General features: G+C 35.7%; 1 protein-coding gene across 3 annotated transcripts in view; it reads right to left on the reverse strand.

Annotated features, from left to right (window-relative positions):
• The window catches only part of LOC127844115 (uncharacterized), a 110,995-nt gene that overhangs the window by 11,562 nt on the left and 74,081 nt on the right, over window positions 1-25,352 (reverse strand). For all 3 annotated transcript variants that reach the window (XM_052374122.1, XM_052374124.1, XM_052374125.1), the window contains exons 2-9: window positions 9,896-10,024; window positions 9,466-9,583; window positions 8,740-8,941; window positions 5,621-5,732; window positions 4,832-4,914; window positions 4,202-4,283; window positions 2,596-2,678; window positions 961-1,956 (exon numbers count right to left, since the gene is read on the reverse strand). In XM_052374122.1, the coding sequence (XP_052230082.1) occupies window positions 961-1,956; window positions 2,596-2,678; window positions 4,202-4,283; window positions 4,832-4,914; window positions 5,621-5,732; window positions 8,740-8,941; window positions 9,466-9,583; window positions 9,896-10,017 (1,798 nt within the window). In that variant the 5' untranslated portion in view covers window positions 10,018-10,024. The remainder of the gene's footprint in view (window positions 1-960; window positions 1,957-2,595; window positions 2,679-4,201; window positions 4,284-4,831; window positions 4,915-5,620; window positions 5,733-8,739; window positions 8,942-9,465; window positions 9,584-9,895; window positions 10,025-25,352) is intronic.

The raw sequence follows: 25,352 nt of genomic DNA on the forward strand, positions 1-25,352 counted from the left end.
ATTTATGAATTAGTGCTTGGCACATGAACAATGAAGGAAGCTCAATAACCTGGAAAATACTGACAGAGTTACAGTCCCTGTACTTGGGATTGTCTATTAAAGCCATCGATCATCATTTGAAGGTACAATTAACTTTTGCAGTAAATGCAACTAGCCATTCTTAAGATTAAAGCCATGTAGACGTTGCCAAATATTTTGAGAGCCAATTTACAATCCTGTCAATAACATGTATCTCTTTACCAAACTTAAACGCCCCTCATGGCGAGGGTCGTCATATTGGAAAATCAATAGTGGCCATTAGAGTAGACACTTTGAATTAACAACAGCACTAGTAGACAGGAGATACCTGCAGTAAAATCATGCCGACGACGTGTGACGTTACTGCGTGGTTTTGCTGCAGTTTGTTTGCTTTGTTAACCTATCACACACGTCAGTCCCTACAGTGTACACCTCCAAATCTTGGCAAGTCACTTTGAAAACTGATGATGATGCAACTGGGTGTGCATTAAGCACAATACTGTCAGACATTTATTTGACTCGTAAAGCGTTTAAACATATTATCATTGAATTTATTACACACACTGTTTTGTTTAATTCTCAAATAAGCCTAAGTTAATTTGTTATCTGAAGCACACTTACGAGAGATTCAAAGCGCATAAAATGATGTCATTTGATACTACACATGTAAGAAAATAGGTGTATGGATTAGGCGGCTCTACCTAAACCACTCCTTACAGCCCCGGGGTGTCTGAAAAAATTGCTGTGAAAAGCAAGGGACACATTGTGTTATAATGGTTTACATTTGTGCTTTTTTTTCAAATCCCTCAAAAAAATAGCCAAAAAGTTACTACTGACACAAGAATTGTTAGATGGATACAGACAGGACACTTGCACACATAGTGCGACTGCTATATCCCTCATTCTATGAAAGGGGCATAAAAGCAAAAAATCTTTTCTTACCAAGCAAGGTCCTCTCTGACTGGCCACGTAGAGGGGTACATGTGACCTCAACTCCCAGGTACAGTCTTTCCCTGTCTGCCGCATTGCTTGAACGACCAATCATGGACGGGTCCTTCCTTTCAGACAGCATCAAACTCTCCGAGCTCCGGTTTGCCGTCTGTAAACTTGGTTCACTTCTGCCATCGCTTGAAGACATAGACACATTTCCCGCTCCCATGTGTCTATCCATAATTTCAGAACTAGACATATTTCTTTCTCCTGTGTGTCTATCCATATTTACAGACCTAGACATATTTCTCTCTCCTGTTTGTCTGTCCATACTTACATTTCCTTTTTGAAAGGAGAACATTGACAGATCTTCTCTGACATTTCCTTCACTTCGTCTAGTGCCAGCGTCTCCTCTGCCCATAGCCACAAGTCGATTTTGATGGCCATCGCTGAACCTGCCATATCTGAATGGATCCTCAGCCTGCAAATATTGTCCACTTTCAGGACTGTAACCCAAATTACCGCTGGCAATACCAATCTGTGAACTTCCGTCTTCATGCGGATGCAGTACTGTACCAGACTGCTGCTCAACATATTGTCTATCGCCAGTGTAAACAACAGACAGACTCCTTGCTGAACTGCCAGAGACATGGCTGATATTTTCTAATACCTCTGTCCCTTCTTGCCCCCCTTTAAGAGGCAGTGTGTACTCCCTGTAGAGCCCCTCCCTGGGGAGAATGCTGAACCGTCTACCATCCTCCTCACTACTAACGCTGTGTATATCACCCAACTCAGCTTCAACCTCCATATTGTTGTCTTCCATCTCATGGGATTGCAGAGGCTCTGCCTGATAACTATTACGACTGAATTGTTCATCGCTTATGTCACTATCGTCATAGTGCATATCACCTGGGGAGGACTCCACCTCAAACGCTTGCTGATATGTCCTCTCTTTGCCTTGCTTTAACTGGTCCAAGACATGCTCAGGCACAGCCAGGTTAAAGCTACCTGTGTAACACAAAACAGACCAGTGTTTTTTTTCACCATTTTGGGAATGGGGCCGGGTCCCTTTGGATTGGGAAAATTCTCGGCATTTTGACTAAAATTGGGAAATAAGTGTTGTTGTTGTTGTTTTACAAATGCATCAAAATTTGGGATACAATTGTGTCCAGTATTATATTTACTAAGGTTGATCTTATATGGATGGGAGATGAACAAAATATTGAGATCTAAAAAAAAACAAAAAGCAAACAAGAGCTGTCACCATAGAATGACATATGCCCCCTATAAACGCTTTAAGGGACAAAATGGTAATATTAATACGACCTGGAGGTCATTGGTTTGATCCGCACTGTGGATGCGTTATTAAGATCTCCCCCAAAGACACCAAGTACTGGTTCTAAGCCCAGGAAATGGACTCAAGAGTGTTTCAAATAAGCTGTAAGGCTTTCTCTGCAATCAAGCTATAATAAATAGGTTTCAACTTAACATTTAAATTTCTGTCTTACAGATGTTTTCACAAAACAAATCTTTCAAACACTTAAATCCAATCTTCCTTAATTCCTTAAAACATTGGTTCATCATCACAACTTATGTAGCCCCACTATCAGGTGACATTCAAGCCATGTCACTCTTCTACATGCTTACGTCTATAGTGAGCACGACGACTTGGCTGGGTGCCAGCGATCACTTCCTCCTCACTGTCCTCAGAGGAGGAGGAACGGAAAGGGCTGAAATATAGGCAAACTATAAACTGCTATGACAATGCAGTCATGTTCTGGGAAAACTGGCCTTAACCCTTTGCATGCTGGGAAATTTGTCGTCTGCTAAAATGTCGTCTGCTGAATTTCTAAAATTAGCATTTTCTTCGATTTTTTTTTCAAAGAATACTATCAGAATAGCAAACAGTTTGGATCCAGATGAGACGCCACAGAACATCTCATCTGGATCCAAACTGTTTACAAAGGCCTTCAAAATTCGGTTCCCGCACTGAAAGAGTTAATGTAAGTGCATAAAGAGTGGTCCACTTATCTGGAATGACACTTTCCTCTTATAAGTTATTAAGAATTTTTTGTTTAAAGAAAGTCTTTATTTTAACTGAAAATTAAGCTTACCTGGTAAGCGTAAAGTGTCGTCACTGATGAGCCTGTTTAGACTGCACAGGCTTATCTGGCATGACATTTAACGCACATGCATTAAGCCCAGTTATTTTAGAAAGAGGCTCAATTTTAATTAAAGGCATACTTAGAAAACCTTGTTTGTTCACAATTCAAACTCTTAACAGCTGTCACACTCTTGGCCACTTAAAAAAATAGCAAGTATTAAAATTAAGTGAATTTAATGTGAACATCTGCAAATCAGCTTTATAAATTTATTCTTGTTGTTGTTTCAAGGTTTGCTTTTAGTAACAATTTAAATCTAATTCCCTAAAAATCTTAATAATACTGGAATTTGCATTTGATATTTAAATTCAAAGCTATCACTATAAAACTAAGAGCTCAGTACATTCATACATGACTATTTAAACGCTAGCTAACATAATCATTATGTTAGCTAGTGTTTATATAGTCACATATGAATGAACATTATGATAAACAGGTAATGTAACAGTTATGATGATTTTACCTGGCAACAACATGGTTATACTAGACATGATAATTTTACCTGGGAATAAAACAGTCACAATCAACAAAAATTATTTTACCTGAGAACAAGAGCTGTCACCATAGGATGACTAATGCCCCCTATAAACGCTTGATAGAAATTATGAGCTTTTTTCAAAATCTAAACACAGATTTCGAAACCTAAACGCAGACCCTAAGTTAAAGGTCACAGGGGTAAACATTTGTGTGGGTATGAAAAGGCCTTGTCCATATACGCATGCACACCAAATATAAAGGTTATATCTCAAGGGACATAGAAGTTATGAGCATTTTTTGAAACCTAAACACAGATTTCGAAACCTAAACGTGGACCCTAAGTTCAAGGTAAAGGTCACAGGGGTAAAAATTTGTGTGTGTATTGAAAGGCCTTGTCCATATACACATGCATACCAAATATGAAGGTTATATCTCAAGGGACATAGAAGTTATGAGCATTTTTCGAAACCTAAACCCAAAGTGTGACAGAAAGATGGACAGACAGACAGATGGAAAGACAGACAGACGGACAGACAGACAGTCCGATCACTATATGCCCCCTTTTCTTCGAAAGGGGGCATAAAAACATAGTCAAATAGACATGATTATTATACCTGGGAACAACATAGTCATTTGGATTAGTGGCAGGAATAACAAGAGAAGAGCCCAGATCGTGTGTAGACAGATTAAAACGACCTGCAATAGAAGAATATAAATTCCAATATATTTGTAACATCAACACAATCTATCCTGTCATCTTCAATTTTACAGCATTTTCAATGATTGTATGTACAAGTTTTTATATATGTTATATGTAAATAAAACAAAATATTGAAAACATTAAGAAATAAGTGAATGAATATCTTTCAACTCTTCAGCCATGGCCTGAAAATGATTTACCACCCCGTAAGATTATACCTCAACTGTAAATGTACTTGATTTGTATATCAGCAGACACCAAAACTTTTAAAGAATCTATGTTTGTATTAATTAAATAATGAATATGATCATCAGTCTGGTCAAACACAGCTTAATGCATGTGGGTAAAGTGTTTTTCCAGATTAGCCTGCATTGTAGGCAGTGATATTTTTCTTTTATGAACCCTTTTATTGACATTTATAGCTTTTGACAATTTTTGAAAATGGCTGCTAGAGGTCATAAATATTTTATACGAGTTAAGAAACTATAACGTTGTTGCTAAATGTACATTAAAGAAAGGACAAGCTGGTTCAAAATTCCGATACCTTTACGACTCCTTGGTGTTTTGCTTCTGCGACTTGTTCCCTGCATGACATCAGCAGACCCTCCTGAACTATCGCGAAAAGGACTGAAAATGTCGTAGCTGTGAAGACTTTGCTAATAAGTAATCCTGATTCAAACCTGGTTTAGATATTATCAAGATAAACATCCTGACCAAGTGCCATACAAATTGGGCCTTTAATGTGGCCTCTAGAGTGGTAACAAGGTTTATTTAATATTTCACCTTGTGATCTTGTTTTTGGCGCACCAAGCAAAGATATTGTGAAAATAATTATTCTGACCAAAGAACAATCATAACAATCGAGTCATGAATGATGCCCCAAAAATGGTACAGGGTTTTTCTAAGACTTGATCTGGTGACTTAATTTTGGGTTGCACAAAAGTCAGAAATTTTATCATGACAGTCATAAATAAGGTATCTAGATTGGTAACAAGGTTTTTCTAACATTTGACCAGGTGACCTAGTTTTTGTGAGCACATGACCCAGATTGGAACTCAGCCTAGATATTGGCTACATAAACATTACGGCCATGTTTTGTCAGAATTGATTCATAAATATGGCTTCTAGATAGGTAACAAGGTTGTTCTATCATTTGACCTGATAACCAAGATTGGATGAAAAATGTGGCCTCCATAGAGTGGTAACGAGCTTAAACTTGACACCAGACATCCAGACAAAGCACAAGGCACAATGCTGAACATAGGGTGACCACAACAGCAATCCTTGAGCTTGTTGTGCTCAGGTGAGCTTAGAAACCTGTTGTTGCTCTCACCTTGGCGTGTTGTATGTGTCATTGACCAGTGGCACTACTGGTGTGCTCCTGAGGCTGTCTGCAGTGTCTTTCCTTACTACAACCACTACTGGGGTCTCCACAGAGGGCGAGGCTGAAATTGGGTATAGAGGGCATTGTTTTCAGTGTGTAAATGTGTTTATTCAATTAAACAAAAAGGGAAACATTTTATATTAAATGAACTTTGCTGAATTAAAATTTGTAAACGGTTGATCCTTTCCATTAGTGTTATTAGAATGATTACACCGAAAACATCTAATTTCCTGCTACTGAGCTTGTCTAATTTTGCTGATAGGTTTCTACATATCTACATAACATAAAATGAAACATGAAATCTGAATTTTAGAAGTTTCTATTGGGTATTTACCTGTAAGCATAAGCTTTGTTTGGATACCAAAACAAACACGTGGACCATAATGGCCCTGAAGTGCTCACCTGAGTTTGAGGTACACCTATTGTCAAAGGCTTGTGTTCCTGACCTTATTTTTTATCTGAATTCTCCCAGATTCAAATGCAGCCTTGATATTGTCAAAAAAACATTCTGATCAAGTTTCATTAAGATATAGTCATAAACAAATCTAGCTATTAGAATGGTTACACAGGTTTTAGAAGATTTGACCTAGTGACCTAATTTTCTGACACACATGACCCAGATTCAAACCTTGCCAAGGCATTGTCAAGATAAACATTCTTAAGGTCGACTTCTTCAAGTTGTTACAAGGTTTTCATAAGCTTTGACATTGCTTTTTGTGACCCCGTTTTTGGACTTAAACAAGAGCTGTCACCATAGGATGACTTTTGCCCCCTAAACACTTGATAGAAGTTATGAGCTTTTTTCGAAACCAAAACGCAGATTTCGAAACCTTAACACAGACCCTAAGTTCAAGGTCAAGGTCACAGGGGTCAAATTTTGTGTGCGTATGGAAAGGCCTTGTCCATTTACACATGCATACCAAATATGAAGGTTATATCTCAAGGGACATAGAAGTAATAAGCATTTTTCGAAACCTAAACGCAGATTTCGAAACCTTAATGCGGACCCTAAGTTCAAGGTCAAGGTCACAGGGGTCAAAATTGTTGTGCATATGGAAAGGCCTTGTCCATAAACACATGCATACCAAATATGAAGGTTATATCTCAAAGGACATAAAAGTTATGAGCATTTTTCGAAACCTAAACACAGATTTCGAAACCTAAACGCGGACCCTAAGTTCAAGGCTAAGGTCACAGGGGTCAAAAATTTTGTGCATATGGAAAGGCCTTGTCCATATACACATCGATACCAAATATGAAGGTTATATCTCAAGGGACATAGAAGTTATGAGCATTTTTCGAAACCTAAACGCAAAGTGTGACGGAGAGACGGACAGTCCGATCACTTTATGCTCTCCTATCGGGGGCATAAAAACACCATCTTTACTCAGCCTATCTATTGTCAAGATAAGCATTCTGATTAAAGTGATATTATGGGCATTTTTCACTGTTGAATTGAGCTGAAAAGAATTAACAGGTCAAAAGAGTTAGTTAAAATGTGGTTACTGACCAATTATCTGCAGCTCATCTTGCTACCAGTTGTTTATAAAAATATATTTTATATTATATATTTTACGTGACCCACCCAGTCCTGTAAGCCGAAATGATCCGTAAAACAAAATGGTGTCTTTGTGTCGTAAAAACGAATCTGCACTAAAACTAAATTTAGGTTCACATTGTACATGCGTGATCAGTTGTCAAACGAAAGTACGGTTGATATTCAAATGCATTATTTTTCTCTTTCCGGGATATTGTTTTAGTATGTTGATGCTGCATTAACAAATATAAGTGTATATGAAGTGAAAACACCAAAAATAAACAACGATTGCGATAGACACCTATAAACTGTTAGATGCCCATAATATCCCTTTAAGTTTTTTATCGTGATTGAATGATACATGTTGCCTCTACAATGGTACCAGTTTATCTTACATTTGAACTAGTGACCAAATTTAAACATAAGTAACCCTCATTCAGTCTCTACCTTATATTGTCAAGATTAAGCTTCTGACTAGATTTCATCAAGATCAAGTCATAAATGAGGTATTGAAAATGGCAATATAAAATTTTACTGTGTGACATAGTTTTCAGACTTACTTCACCAGATTCTAACGCAGCTACATATTGCCAAGATAAACATTGGGACAGAGTTTCCTCAAGACTGAGTCATAAATGTGGCTTTTAGACTGGTTACCGGTACAAGTTGTTCTCAATGACACAGTTTTAAGACCCACATGACCCAGATTCTAATGTAGCCTTGATATTGCAAAATATCTGACATAGTTTCACAAAATTATATCACAAATTAGGTCTCTAGAGGGTCAACAATGTCTTCCTAAACCAAAAGATGTGTTTGTCAGAAACACAATGCCCCCTAATGCGCCGCTTTTTTTGTTGACCTTTGACCTTGAAGGATGACCTTGACCTTTCACCACTCAAAATGTGCAGCTCCATGAGCCAAATTTATAGCCAAATATGAAGTTGCTATGTCCAATATTTCAAAAGTTATTGCAAAACTTTACTGTAAGATTAAAGTTTTGGGACAGAATGACAGACAAAAAGACAGGTCAAAAACAACATACCCCCGATCTATCGATCCGGGGGCATAAAAATGACCTAAAGAGCTACTCTTTGGACATGTGTGACCCAGATTCCCATTCCGCCTATATATTGTAACGATTTACATTCTGACCAAAATGCGGCCTCTAGAGTGGTAAAAAGCTAAATGTTGATGACTCATGACACCCAATGCTGGACTCAATTATGATCACAATAGTTCAGCGTGAGCAATTTACGCTAAGGTGAGCTTAAAAGTAAAATGGTAGGGATTTCAACAAAAAACTTATTTAGAAATAATTATAGGTCATACAGTTAGTTTTTTATCCTCTGTGAAAATATGCTTATAATACTTAGTTGTGATAAATGTCCCTTTAGAGATATGTTGGATCATGTAAATACCTTGGAGTTATACTATTTCCATAAAAATCAATGCCCATGTATGCATTAATCTACATATCAAACCCAAAAGAAAAGCCTTTGATACAGAGAGTCTATTTCTCTGCACTCACTATTCATCAGGTATTTCTGCATCAGCGTTCTGGGTGTGTCCCTCTCCAGCTCTGCAGTTAGATTGGCCGGCGAGGCCACATGGCTCCACCCCTTAGTCACAGGGAGGACTGGCTGACTGGAGGACATGCCCGACTGGGAGGTTCTCTTCTGAACACGAACAAGAGGAGCTGTGCTGTGCTCATCAGCAAGAAATCCCTCCAGCTTAAAAACAACACAAGCAGTACTGTGCTTCATAATATATTGCGCACATGTTTTTTCATTTAGCATACTATATCATATTCAATTCAACCCTTGACATTTTAAATACAGATAAAGACTCATAGAAGGCAATTATTGATTCATATTAGAACCAATACAGATACCATGAAACCTGCATAAAATGCAATTACAAGAACAGCAGAGCTATTCAAAATTTAGCTCATATAATATTATGTTCATTTTTTTGTGCTAAGCAAACAATAAAAAATGTCCTCGAAGCATGTCATTCATCCATAAAGTATTTGATAATACTTGGCATTTGAATAATTTTGTTGACATGAAATTTCTTATAGCTTAGAGAAAGTATAATTGGTTTGAACTCTAATTTGTGGATTTTTCTGAAGTATAAGACTTTTGGCATAAAATGGTTGTTGGCCATTTGATTTCCTGGTCGAGGGGACCTACAGAAATAAACCAAAATGTGTGTCAAACGTACAATATTAGTTGCACCGAAATATTATATTTACAATTTGTCTAGGTGTTTCTTCTGAGCCAAAAGAGAATGAAGACGACATTTTCTTTCCCCGTAGACTGGCAACTCTGTCATGCTGGAGTGCTTTACGAGCAGATGGAATTTCAGGAGTCCTAAAATAGTAGTTTAGAAGATTAACAATGGTATTAAACATCATCTTAACCCACAAATGTCTGAGGTGTCAATGACAATATAATGTGGGAACCAATATCCAGAATCATGTCAAAATAATAAAAGAACCAATGTCGAACTTGTCAAAAGAATACAGGATAAATTGTCCAGGTTGTCAAAACAAGGATGTTATGATTGTCTGCAAGGCCAAAAGTAGCATAGGAACGATTGTCCATGGGAAAGAATGTCTGGACACCATTTCTTATTGTAAACCTAACCAAACTAAGAAAGTGTGAAACAAGCAACGCAGATACCTGACAAGACCCTGAACACGATCCCTCACAACTTTCTGGGTATGAGTTCTACTGCTGTCCATGAACTCTCCTATAAGTGTTCTTGGAGTCTTTGATGGAGTGCGCACTTTCCTTTCTGCCATTTTCTGGCTACAGGAAGAGATATTGATAATATATTATAAACAAGAGCCCCACATACGGGTGCCAACACTCGGCTGCGAAAGCTTGTCAGAATTTTTATTTTTTTAGAGGTCACAGTGACCTTGACCTTTCACCTAGTGACCCAAAATTGGTTGTGGCGTGTAGAACTCATCAAGGTACATCTTCATATGAAGTTTCAAAGTTGTAGGTGGAGCCACTTTGAATTTAGAGCCAATGTAAAGGTTTTAGCATGACGCCTACGGCGGACGGCAAGCTGGCTATGACAATACCTTGGGTTTTCTCCGAAAAAAGCCGAGCTAATAAAAATTACCTGAATAATTGCAATTCATGTAAAGTATAGGACAAATTATGATCAATAAAATACCAGACTTACAAAGAGCAACTCATATAAATGTATTTGCTGGGCAGTTACCTGGATTGGACAAGTCACTTAGTCAGACATAGGATTACTTAAGGTACCTGAACCACATGACTTTTTCGGCTATGCGTGGGACAATCGGATGTAAACAAAACGTCGCTTCAGGTAAAGTTTTTGATAATTTCTTCATTATTTCAAATCATTTTCAAAAAAACAAAGACGAGTGCCCGGTCATTGTCAAAAGACAGAACTTTGGTAAGTTTGCGCTAAATTAATTAATTTTTCCAAAAAGTGCAACCGCGTGCTTGAAAACACACGAAGTGAAAAGATATGTGTGGTATATTTTTTATTTAATCAACAAAAACGTTGATTACAATATTGTCGAGGGTTTAAAAAATAGGGCGGACATTGTAATTCTTCATAGAGAAGCTACATACATTGTATGTTTGCGCAAATACATCTGATTCGGAGTGTGTGTATGAAAATGTAATGATGCTATGTGTTGGACAAATTTTTTAAATGCTATGTGTGGTATACAAATTAAAATAGAGAATCGAAAGATTGACATTAACGTCAATAATATTTAAAGTCTGTCTGAATAACAAAAGTTGGTCAATAAACATTGTTGGTAGTGTTTTGCGCGCCTTAAATATGATAATCCTACGTTCATGTTACTCAAAATTATCATGATTGTCGATAACTTATATTCATATTTTGTTTACTTTTAGAATGCCATAATTATGTTTGCGAACAGTGTGGCAGAGAGGTCAAAACACGGTCGGGATCGACAAAGCCACCAACGCACGGACAGGAAAATAGTTCCGTTGGGCAAACTTTTTCTTGTTTGTTTCTATAAAATTGATTGTTACAAAATGTTGAATTTTCAGTGAATTGTTACTGCCAACTAATGCACTTATTTAATACACAAAATCGTAAGGATTGTTTGTGCAAGATGTCATGTGAATATTATTGCAACAAAACAACAAAAATTGTTAGTTGTGTGTTTTTTAGCAGGAATGTGTAGGCATTTTTGACTGTAACGATAGTTATTAAATAAGCATAAAGAGATCATACAGCATTTTGAAACAAATAGACCAGGGTTTTTTTTGGCCCGATTTTATAGCCGAAATTAGGCTATGTTCCCAATCCCAAAAAGTATACTTTTTTCCCAAAATGTGGCAAAAAAATCCCAATTTCCAAAAAAAATAATAATTTTTTTCAAAAGAAGTCTTATTTGTATTTTATCTCAATTTTAATTCAATTGCATCTTACAAAGTATTATATGATTTTTTTTCTTTTAATTTGAATGATTATAAAGAGTTATATCAAATTTAGTATTTCCCTAATCCGTGGACTTTTCGTGTGGAAAAAAAGGCTAATGAATTTATTTTCCCAATTTCATGAAAATGCCGATAAAATTCCCAATTCCAAAGCCATGGGCTATCTTCCCAAAAAGTGGGAAAAAAAACCTGTAGACACTAGGATCAATAACATTTTTTTTCTGGAAAATCATGTATTTGTATCTAAATCCTATTGAGCTATCTGATATTTACGAATGTTTTTTTTTTTAAGTTTAACAGTTTATTTCATTTGTATTTTGTTTTTTTCAGGGAGATTAAAGTATTTTTGGAAGCACCTTCAAGAGACGTACTGATATCTTGATCAATGAAAAGTTGTCATATACAAATGAAACATGTATACTAAATGTTCCAAAGTTTAAATGACTGTTTGTTCTATTACCAGATGGTGCAAGTATTGCAGGGAAATTAAACATTACATAAAAATTTGACATTTTAACAAATTGAACAACATTTTATGATTTAATGTTAATTACTTGGTGCAGTGGTAACACGATCTTGCAGCGCCCTTTCATGACCGGGGCGAATGAGTTTTTTCATTAAACATCTCCAACTATTTTCAGTTATTCAGATTTCATTTCAATTTGAGAAAATGAAGTTATGATGCAATTCAATATGTTTGTTGGTATAATAACTCCCACAAGTCAAGACGTTTTGGCGATGATCATTTGCTATGACTTAAATGGAGCATTTATATGTTTAAATAGCAAGATTTGCAAATTCATAAATTGACTGATTACAATTTCTTTGTGAATACTAATTTACTTCTTTATGTATTTGGTGCTTTAATTTCTTTTTTTACATGTTCATGCTAGTTATAAAGTAATGTTATTATTAATGACGTGTTTATTTTGGTATACTGAAGATATTCATATGGAGATAATATTGGAATAGTCCACAAACAAGCATCATTGGAATTAAATTGTTATTTGTTATTTCACACCTGTTTTATTAACACACATAATCAGATTTTATATTCATCTAATCAATTTTAGTAAAAACATAGATACAAAACCCATAAATATACACACATATCAATACACACACTTTGTTTTGCTTATGCAAAAATACATGTTAAATGGTATGTTTGCATAGTTAGTTAAAATAGGTTTCCAAAAACATCACAGAATGAAGCAGGGTCCCTGTCTCTGTCACTGTGGTTTTGATAATTAATTTGCCACATATCACCTTCCGTGTGGTTTGATGGTGTTCATGTAGTTCTTACACAGCTTCGAACCTTAAAAGCGTTACAGATCTTTCGACTAATCCTTTTCAATATAAAGAAGTGAAACCCCAGCTGCTGGAGCAGTATTGAATTCTCATTAAAAACAATTAGTTGGTCCTTTATTTAAGGCAAGTGAACGATTGCCCAAACAATACACAACAGCACAATACAGCACAATACAAACCAACATAAACACAAAATATGAATAAAGCTGGGGTCACCGCCTTGGAACGGTCAATGCAAAGCATTGGGGGTTTAAACCGGTTATAGAGCGCTCAACCTCACACTTAGCCCAACAATATTCATAATACATTTAAGTGTAAATAACATTTAACGACATAGCATTGAAACTGAAAAGTTACAAGTTTGAAAAACAATAGAAGTAAAACCCATTTTAAAGCATGTGCTCTTATTTTCTTTGTCATTCATTAGAAAATGGACCACATTTAATAATCAGGCAGAAATATCAATCATTATATTTATTTAAAGACAATAAGTAAAACAAAGAAATATTATATTTCAACATTACATGTATGCTTTTATAAGAATTATGTTCAGTTAAACATAAATTGTTTAATCATTACACGATTACTTTAGTATTCAATAATGTAACATTTGGTTAATTTGATATATTTTCAAGACAGACTAAAGTTTATGTTCTAGATTCTTACAAAACTGTGTTCAGATTAAATGCAGAACTGACGGGCAAATTCTTGTATACCACACATAGCATTTAAAAAATGTGTCCCACACATAGCAGTATAACATTTATATACACACACTCTGAATTAGATGTATTTGCGCAAACATACAATGTAAGTAGCTTATCTATGAAGAATAACAATGTCCGCCCTATTTTTTAAACCCTCGACAATATTATAATCAATGTTTTTGTTGATTGAACAAAAAATATACCACACATAGCATTTTACTTCATGTGTTTTCAAACACGCGGTTGCACTTTTTGGAAAAAATACTTTATTAATTTTGCACAAACTTTACAAAGTTGTGTCATTTTACAATGACCGGGCACTCGTCTTTGTTTTTTGAAAATGGTTTTGAAATAATGAAGAAATTATCAAAAATGTTACCTGAAGCGACGTTTTGTTTACATCCAATTGTCCCACACATAGCCGAAAAAGTCACGTGGTTCAGGCACCTAGTTACTGATCCCTGATAATCAAAGTACTGACAGTACTGGTGTGACGATGCTTTTGAGAGGATGGATATAAAAGCATAAAGTTAAGTTCATCTACATCACCACAATCAACACAATTGTGTACATGTATGTTGGTACGAAAAAAAATTTGGGAACAAAAAAATTGGGACAGAAAAAAATTTGGGTACGAACAAAAATTGGGGATGAAAAAAAAAATTGGGTACAAAAAAAAATTGAGTACGAAAAAAAATTGGGTATGAAAAATTTTAGGTACGGAAAAAAAATTGGGGGAACGGGAAAGTAGTACCTGTGGGGAACTTGACCCACACTCGCACATTTTCGGCCCTTTCCGTCAATCATCAGATAAGTTCCTCGAAGGCAATAGTATGAATACACATTTCGGAAGCGGTAATGCGGTCCTACCTACGCGCGTCAAAATGTAAGCGAAATATGTACACAAGTCTGTCAGGAATGATTGAATTAACGAAGAAAATCGTGTATTGATGTAAGTTTTTTGAAGAAATGTGCAGAAAATATATTAAACAAGAGCTGTGTTTGTGAAACACAATGCCCCCTGCTGCGCAGCTTTGAAGCCATATATTGTACCTTTGACCTTGAAGGATGACCTTGACTTTTCACCACTCAAAATGTGCAGCTCCATGACATACACATGCATGCCGAATATGGAGATGCTATCTTCAATATTGCAAAATTTGACCTTTGACCTTGACCTTGAAGGATGACCTTGACCTTTCACCAATCAATATGTGCAGCTCTATGAGAAACGCATGCACGCCAATATTGAAAAAGTTATGGCCAATGTTAAAGTTTTCGGACAGACAGACAGACGCTTTATATTTAACATTTGACCTTGAAGGATGACCTTCACCTTCACCTTTCACAACTGAAAATGTGCAGCTCCAAGAGATGCACATGTATGCCAAATATCAAGTTGCTATGTTCAATATTAAAAAAGTTATGGCCATTAAAGTTTTCGGACGGACGGACAGACTGACACACTGACTGACTGACTGACTTACAGTTCAACTGATATAGGCCACCCTACCGGGGGCATAAAAAGCAATGGCGATATTTTTCTCAGCCACATAATTGTTAATAGTTTGATATCACAAAATGAAAGTGAAAGTAGAACTGTCAAAAATGACAACCTGTCAACGTGTTGTTTTTGCTGGCACGAGAGGGCGATTACACTCAATTTGTTCACATTTTGACCATAGGCTTTGTCAATGACCTTTATAGTATGGGTAGCTTTGATATTATTTATTGCTATCATGTAACTGCATGATTGTGTATATGTTTACAATACACAAAGCATAAATAATGATATAAATATACTGATTGAGCTTATAATAATCTGATAACTATAGCCAGGTCAATTAAGAACTTAAAATACAATTTTGTGTCATGAAGAAATGACCATGCATGTCCTAGATTTCAAATTCAAGGCCCTGGTGTGACACATTGGTAGCATAACTTGTAAACTGTTACCAGGCTTATGAAATTAGTTTTTATTGAACTATCTAAGGAAATCTAAATCAGGCACTGATTTTTCTTGTTTTAATACAGTCATAGATCAGTTGTGGCCTCTGGGTAATGACCAATTTTTGCTTACTTGTCACACCCTTAAAACTTTCAACAGGTCTATAATAGCAAATCTGGATTTAGGTGATCTTCAGTGGTACATTTAAACTTTAGCTCTGTTACAAGAGTGCTGGTAAAGTCCAGTCACATATTTAAATCTAGGCCATGTCAAAATCAAAGTGTCAAAGTCAAATGAAAGATGCGTTCATTAATTATTGTCCAGTTGTTTACTTATATTAACTGCTGTAAGTTTTTATATAATATGACTGATGAACATCATGTGAGAGAAAATTCACATTATTATTGTATATCAGGTTTAGCAGCCTTTAAGATAACAAAGTATGCTAGTTTTCAATGTCGCTTCTGGGGATCAAACCCGTAGGGCTTTTAGGAAGATTCTGAAATTTTCGATCCCTCGAGAGCAACCAAACCAAAAATTAAGTCAAATATTGCCGACTCGTTTTTTTGAGTCGGTTCATGAGGGAAAATGGAGCTTGATTGGTCATTGTCGACTCTGGTACTACTTACATGTACCCCGGGTACTCTTAAGTATACTTACATGTACCCTGGGTACTCTAAGTATACTTACATGTACCCCAGGTACGGTAAATAAACATAATTGTACTCGGTCCATATTAGACTGTACCCAATTTGTATTCGCGCCCCAAATCCGATGTCGTAAAACGCGCAACCGAATATCTTAAACAAACTTCTCTTCAAAAAACACTGCATCAACATGCTTTTTGAGTATGTGTTCCGATAATATAGAGGCCATTCTACAGAAAATTGACATAAATGTGTATATATAATTATTACAAAAAAATAGTTGACAACGACTGATTTAGGGTTCAATTTCCCGGGTACATTTAGTATATTTACCGTACCCGGGATACATGTAAGTATACTTAAGTATACCCGGGGTACATGTACGTAGTACGAATGAACAAATGAGTGATACTGGAAGGTGCAACATCTCTCACGCCCCCTAGCATCGCCTTTAGCAGTATTCAATTCTCAACAGGAAAGTGCTGGAGTCATTGATCCCGAGGGACAAAAAAAACAATTGATAAATGTTAGAAATAAATAATTTGATTAATGACAATTCTATTATTTGAGCCAGGTCACAGGAAAAGCGCAGTCAAATCAGTATCCAATTAAATTATTTGTTATTGTCAGAAAAACGCTTTTAAGCAAACAGCTTTCAAGCGAATGCAGGCTGATCTAGATCCAAACTGGCCACAATCGCCTTAATGTCTCTTTTACTGTGACACAGTTCATTTAACTTTAAAATGATAAAAAGTACTAACACTAAGAAATAGTACAAACCAGTAAAGAATTTGAAATCAATGTTGAATTTCAGGACAGCTTGGTGATCTGCAAATCCCCGATGAAATGTTGATATTGGGTATCATAGTCATTCAATAAGTCGCAAAATGCTCGAAAACAATTTATAAAGCTCAATGTGACTTATATTGATAACTAAAAATACCAGTATGCAAGTTTTGCCGTGTCAAGCTGTTACGTTCCAGAAAGTCCTTCATTCACATCGAGTATATATCCTTCGAATTCCAACTATTGTTGTCATAAGCAGAGATTTAGTGAATAAATAATTCATATATCCTAAATGACAGCTTCTAAATAGCGAAACAAGCCAATTTATGCAGTAAGAAAGTTTTGAATCGAGACTCTCACGGGGGCGGCCATTGTTGAATGTTGAAACACTAACGACAACTCTGCTAGGAGAATGTTATCAATGACGAGCAATCTCCTACGCAATGGCGAATGCAAAAGGGAAGTAACCTAAAAAATCGAGTTATCTCAATCTGACTGGCTCGGTCTTTTACATAGGTCGCCATTGTGAAATTTTTTTAGGTGATTATCAAACCTTGGACGATGCTGTTCCAGCATCGTCAAAAAGTTAACCTGAGGAGGTGAACTGGGCCACATGCATACAGCATAGAGGGTTTGACATCATAAATAAATTAACATTCAGTTAATGGGTAATGTTTGTGAAACCACAAGTTTGAGAGGTAGTTCACTTACAAAACCAAAATGGCTGGCAGGTATATTATTAAAGAATGAAAGTGTTGTTATACAAAAAAGTCATGTTTTTAATTTTTATCTGCAAAAAAAATCAATATTGTAATACTCACTTCAATATTTGCTTCATAATCCAAAAATAAGGTAATTTCACATTTTATCAATTATAATCAATTGTATTCCTAAATCAGTGATTGTTTTCCTTCTTTATAAAGTACCTGTAAAAGGTATTTGCTTTATGAAAAATTCCTGAAAGGAAGGAAGTGTTCATCAATTTTGTTCCATAAGTGAATTATCTGCAAGTTAATACCTATAATAAGCACTGAAATATTTCAAGCCAAAATACTAGAATATTTGAATTTATTTGTGCAAATTTTACCATAGAGCAATTAAAAAGACCCATCATTTCCAATCTTAAAATTTCACAATGTGCTTTTCCCAATTTAAGGGTTTTTCACAATAATTTTCCCCAAAAATTGGTAAGGTACAGGTACTTTTTCCAATTTGGAAAAAAAAATTTGCTGCTGCATGGACCATGATCTTTGAACGTTACCAGCCATCTTATCAAACGATAGAGCTTCATACCATAGTCTGATGATAGAACATGTTATTGACCTAAGTTTGCTGTAACTGTACACACCAACAGGGTGCAGGATCACATGACTTTATGGGGTTCACAAATGGATGTTAATGGATATCACACATTAGTAAGTGGTGCTTTTTATGCCCCCGGTAGGGTGGCATATAGCAGTTGAACTGTCCGTCAGTCAGTGTGTCCGTCCATCAGTCCGTCCGAAAAAAAACTTTAACATTGGCCATAACTTTTTAAATATTGAAGATAGCACCTTGATATTTGGCATGCAAGTGTATCTCATGGAGCTGCACACTTTGAGTGGTAAAGTTTCAAGGTGAACATCATCCTTCAAGGTCTAGGGTCAAAAAAACAAAGTCAAAGGAAGTAATAAGTTATAAATGGACATAGTTATCTGACCTGCCCACGTATATATTTTTGTTAAATAAATCAAAGTGGTGCAGAAGGCGGCATTGTGTTTCTGACAAACACATTGTTGTAAAAGATCAAGGTCGTCCTTTACGGTCTACGGTAAAATACAGATTTATTATTTTGATTATTTATAACCCAAATGATTGATTTGTCAAAGTTTTTTTTTTAATGATATAATTATAATTTCTTTGATGTTTATTACATACCTGTGGACTTATGTCCATAGAAACATGATCAACTCTGGTTATATATATGAAAAAGAATAAAACAACTCTGGCTATGATCTCTTTTAAACCACAGGCCTTGGTTGTCAGTGATGTCTGACATGTTCATAATTGACTGTGAGACCCTCCCCCCCCCCCCCCCCCCCCCCCCGGTTGGATTGGACAAAATTCAAGGGAAGTAATAACCTTCAATGGGAGATGATTTCTATACCTGACAAATGATAAATAGAAATTTTTTTTCAATGCGGCGCAATAGGGGGCATTGTGTTTCTGACAAACACATCTCTTGTTTATATAACTTTTAAAAACAATTTTTCTTAAGAATTTCAACAAGTGCATAAAGGACAGTTTTTATGCAGCTAATGGCAATGTTAAAAACATCAGAATTACTTTATTAAACAAGAGATGTGTTCGTCAGAAACACAATGCCCCCTCTTGCATCTCTTTGAAATAAATTTATTTTTGACCTTTGACCTTGAAGGATGACCTTGACCTTTAACTTCCACCACTCAAAATGTGCAGCTTCATGAGAACGCTGCTTTGAAAAAAAAAAAACCTTTGACCTTGAAGGATGACCTTAACCTTCCACCACTAAAAATGTGCAGCTTAATGAGATACACATGCATGCCAAATATCAAGTTGGTGTCTTCAATATTGCAAAAGTTATGGCCAACATCAAAGTTTTTTTCGGATGGACGGACAGTCAGACTCACTGACATACTGACAGACAGTTCAACTGCTATATGCCACCCTACCGGGGGCATAAAAAGCCTGTGTTCTTGGCAAAAAATTCTATGTTCAATATTCAATAAACGGTTATGCTAAACTGTCTTTTATGCACTGAAGATTTTTTAATACATTATAATTTATATTTCAATAACTTGAGATCTTTGCAAAAATCACGTTCTTAACGGTGTGTTTTTATTCTGTACAGCAGGTGTGTAAACCCTGTTGATCCTGCAACCTGCTAATGGTTTAACAATTTAATATAAAAACAAGAGCTGTCACCATAGGATGACATATGCCCCCTATAAACGCTTTGATAGAAGTTATGAGCATTTTTCGAAACCTAAACGCAGATTTTGAAACCTAAACGCTGACCCTAAGTTCAAGGCCAAAGTCACAGGGGTCAATTTTTTTGTGCGTATAGGAAGGCCTTGTCCATTTACACATGCAAACCAAATATGAAGGTTATATTTCAAGGGACATAGAAGTTATGAGCATTTTCCCAAACCTAAACGCAGAGTTTGAAACCTTAATGCAGACTCTAAGTTCAAGGTAAAGGTCACAGGGGTCAAAATTTTTGTGCAAATGGAAAGGCCTTGTCCATATACACAATGCATACCAAATATGAAGGTTATATCTCAAGGGACATAGAAGTTATGAGCATTTTTCAAAACCTAAACGCAGATTTAGAAACCTAAACGCCGACTCTAAGTTCAAGGTCAAGGTCACAGGGGTCAAAAGTTTTGTGCGCATGGAAAGGCCTTGTCCATATACACATGCATACCAAATATGAAGGTTTTATCTCAAGGGAGACAGAATTTATGAGCATTTTTCGAAACCTAAATGCAGATTTCGAAACCTAAACACAGACCCTTAGTTCATCGTCAAGGTCACAGGGGTCAAATTTTGTGTGTGTATGGAAAGGCCTTGTCCATTTACACATGCATACCAAATATGAAGGTTATATCTCAAGGGACATAATAGTTATAAGCATTTTTCGAAACCTAAACGCAGAGTTTGAAACATAAACGCGGATCCTTAGTTCAAGGTCAAGGTCACAGGGGTCAAAATTGTTGTGCATATGGAAAGGCCTTGTCCATATACAAATGCATACAAAATATGAAGGTTATAGCTCAAGGGACATGGAAGTTATGAGCTTTTTTCGAAACCTAAACGCAGATTTCGATACCTAAACGCAGACCCTAAGTTCAAGGTCAAAGTCACAGGGTTCAAAATGTGTGTGCGTATGGAAAGGCCTTGTCCATATACACATGCATGCCAAATATGAAATTGCTATCTGAAGCGACATAGAAGTTATAAGCATTTTTCGAAAACAAAATGCAAAGTGTGACGGACAGACGGACGGTCCGATCACTATATTCCCTCCTTCAGGGGCATAAAAAACATCCTCCTTGTTCTTTATTATAATGTACAAGATCTGTCTCTGGGGCATTGCCGTACAGGAAACTAATTAACTATGTACAAAAATATATATAAAGGAAATAATGGAAATAAATAAATATCAAAATTAACAAAAATAAGTAGTTTAGACTGTACTAGACTGTCTTGTGTCTACATGCAGTATGATGCCAGCCCTTCATTAAAAGCTTCAAGGCTGGGAGCAGTTACAAGTTGGTAGACCTAGCTCAATTATAAATCCTTCTACAAACACAACATTCATAAATAAACAAGAGCTTTTTCCATAGGAAGACATACAGTGTTTTTCCCAGGAGGGCAAAGGGGCATGGCGCATTACTTTCAAAAAGGGCATTTTAGCGCGCAGTTTAGGCAAAAAAGGGCAAAAACGTTCCCTGAATACCTAAATTACGGGGCAACATGTAATCGCATCTGAAGCAGTTGTGGAAAAAATAACATATAAACAAGCACATTTAATGGTAATTGATGTATTTAACTTACTATCAGGGTTTTATTTTGGCCCGATTTTATAGCCGAAATTCGGCTATGTTCCCAATCCCAAAAAGTATAATTTTTTCCCAAAATGTGGCAAAAAAATCCCAATTAAAAAAAAAAACAAATTTTTTTTTTTTTTTAGAAAAAAGTGTCTAATGCGTATTTTATCTCAATTTTAATTCAATTACAACTAACAAAGTATTATTTGATTTTGTTCTTTTAATTTGAATGATTGTAAAGAGTTATGTAAAATTTAGTATTTCCCTAATCAGTGGACTTTTCATGTGGAAAAAAAAGGCTAATGAATTTATTTTCCCAATTTCATGAAAATGCCGATAAAATTCCCAATTCCAAAGCCATGGGCTATCTTCCCAAAAAGTGGAAAAAAAAACCTGACTATGATTTATATTAATATATTTACCTTGCAATGTACATTTAAGTTCCATGCTGTTTCAATAAACTGTACAGCACGACAAACATAATAAAGCAATATATGCATATGAATCTGATTATACACAGATCCACTAACATATAAATGAAACCATGTTTGTTGTATCCCATTTTCTAACAATAATCTTGCCAGATGTTTAAAAGAACATTGGGAGTAAATTAATTGCTAACAATATGCAAACACTCGTTTCCGTGACATACATCCACCAAGTAGATTACAAATAAATAAATAATGTTGTTGCTATCTAAAACATTTTTATGCATCGTTGATTATCACAGACATTTCATTAATTCCTTCTTAATGTATAATCTCCATCGTTAATTCGATCGTTTACGACGTTATTTGCCATTTTTGCAGAGTCGCAATTTAATTCTGTTTAGTCCGCATTGTTGTTCAAATGTCAAATGATGTAAGCAACAGGTGCGCATAGCAACATTAAATCGTATACGCGATTCGCATTTTGTTAAATTAGTATTCGTCTCAGTAATTACTTCAATAATTAGATCTAATTATCTTAAAGACGAAAGCGATAAAGAATAAATTTGTTTTTCATCAAAAGTCTCCGAAGTAACGATTTTATCGTGGAGGAGTACACGTTGCCGACCAAAAAGTGCGCTTGGTATAACATAGCCTCTGACATTATCGTTTGATACTGACATGAGGTTATTCACACATGACTAATTCACAGCTTTGGAGCAGTCTACCTATAAATCGAGCACTGTAATAGATTAAATCTGCTCAAATAATATAGTCAATTAGACGTTGACGTCTCTCGAGGAAATCAAGCACAGTCGGAGCATCACAGATAATCAAGGACGCTGATTTTGCGGACCAAGTTAGATCGTAAGGCAATAAAGATGTTATCGATAAGGGCGCGTGGCAAAATTTGCCTTTGAAAAGAAGGGCGCGTGGCTAAATTTGCCTTTGAAAAGGGCAGCGTGGCGATCCGGGAGGGCGGCGTGGCTTTTCGCCACGCTAAATTGGCCTGGGAAAAAAACTAACATATGCCCCCAAAAAACGCTTTTTCGAAACCTAAACGCAGATTTCGAAACCTAAACGAGGAGTGACCCTAACTAAGTTCAAGGTCAAAGGGGTCAAAGTTTGTGTGCGTATGGAAAGGCATTGTCCATATACACATGCATACCATATATGAAAAATACATCTCAGGAAACATTAACCTTTTCGACATTATTTTAAGGGAGACAACTCTGAGTGGATTGAGTGAGGTCAGGGGGGTACTCAATCATCTACTTCAGTGCGTCTGCATACATTTCTGTGTTGATGCAATTGTAATTTCCCAATATTTTGCATAATAACTTATATGGTATGATTTTTTTTTGTAATTTGTTATTAGCTTAGTATCTTTGATTTAATTGTCGTTCATGTTTATGCTTTATTTCGATTTTATTGTGTTAAAAGTAGGTAAAAACTAAACATGCCAAAAGCGGGTTGGGTATGGAAAAAAATCTTATTTGTTAAGTTTGGTCTAGTAAGAAGTTTGATGACATTTGGTAATATACTTTTCTTTAAAAAGAACAATTATTTTAAAACAGATTATTTTGCTGTCTTTAAATGTTATTGAATGGTTACTTGTTATAAGTTATAGAAACCTTTTTTTCAGGAACATCACAGTGTCAACAGAAACTGGGATACTGTATATCATTCTGCATGAAGCTCAAGACAGGGCTCGAAATGAACACTCGCACACTCGCAAAATGCGAGTGAAAAATATCTATTGCGAGTTAAGTTTTAAGCCACTAGTATTTTTTGCGAGTAAAGAAACAGTTAAACAAGAAATATCTTTAAAAAAGATATACAGCGTTGATAGTGCAATGAATGAGATCAAGGATAGCAAATGTCTTTCTGTGCAGTTCTTAGCTGCATCACACGCAGTACGGGATGTTACGCAGAGTTTTCGCGGCTTATTTCACATTATTACATGTTGCTGGTCATAAACCTATAGAAAACAGAAAACCAAAAGAAGAATGGAAGTGAAATTAAAACATATGAGTCAACCGGCCACACGCGAAGTATCCGTATTTATAGGCGTGTTCTTCGAACAAACCTGTTTTAGTGGTTTGTCGGGCATTGCCATTTGATTCGATTATTAACAATATTGAGAGTCATCGCGCTCATGCTTAATACGTTAGTCAATATGGTGGAATAATTATTGTTAAATTAATCAAAAATAATATTTATCATTGTATTGTTGAAAACACATTAAGAATCTGTTATTGACATACCATAATATTTCTGGTCTAAATGTAAAACTGTTCTATCTATTAAGCCTTTTCATTAGAGATAAAATTGTTTCATGCAGTAGAACAGTGTTACAAAGACGCGGATATGTTTCCAATGTTCTGGTGGTATACTCAAATAAGCCAATGAAATAAAGGAAATGTATTCATTCTTACCTAGCCGCAGGAAATTTTATTTGAATTTTATTGGACACTTACAAAGGTCAGGTAAGGTGAAAAGCTGGCTTAATACAGCTACGCCAAAAAAAGAGTAATATTGCTTAATCAAGTTAATGCGCTCGACGTCGTGAATGCTAAACCGTAGGTCAATTTATAGAATGTCCAAATACCCGTATGCTTAAGCGCGCACCTTTTATGTAGACTGGTATACTGTATACAGATACGCGGATTATATTGGTACAGAGAACGTGAAACAGTTGATTATTCACACGTGTTCATTGAACTTGAACATGGCGTCAAAGCGAAAATTAACTAGTTTCGTTTTGCCCACAAATGGAAATAACAATACGGAAGATAAAGCAAAGTTAACCGTTGAGTTAAAAAAACAACGGAAATTAAAAGTAGAAAAAAGAAATTAATATAAAACTGAAATTTGCGAGAATGTTTTTGATTTTGTGAGTTAGTATTAAAGCTGCTCGCAATGTTTTGCAAGTAGAAAAAAAAGTTACATTCGAGCCCTGCAAGACTTCTACACCTGGAATTTTATTAACTCTTGCAATTAATATTATACATCACCACAGTTATATAACTATAGTCTTTGAAAAAAAATTAATAAAGATACTTCAGATGTGTGTCTACTTCATACCCTTACATTAAAAACTATCCTACACATTCAGAAATATAATAAAATGGATGGTGGTTTAAGTTGCTACACATCCAATGTTGTCATGTAATCATTTAACATAACATGTGATGTGTTGACATGACCATTTACATTGCTAAGAAAACATTTACTTCAAATTAAAATAAGTGTCCCTGGTCAAATGTCCATTGGTTAATAT

The sequence above is a fragment of the Dreissena polymorpha genome, chromosome 9, assembly GCF_020536995.1.
Source record: "Dreissena polymorpha isolate Duluth1 chromosome 9, UMN_Dpol_1.0, whole genome shotgun sequence".
In the NCBI taxonomy this organism is placed as follows: domain Eukaryota; kingdom Metazoa; phylum Mollusca; class Bivalvia; order Myida; family Dreissenidae; genus Dreissena; species Dreissena polymorpha.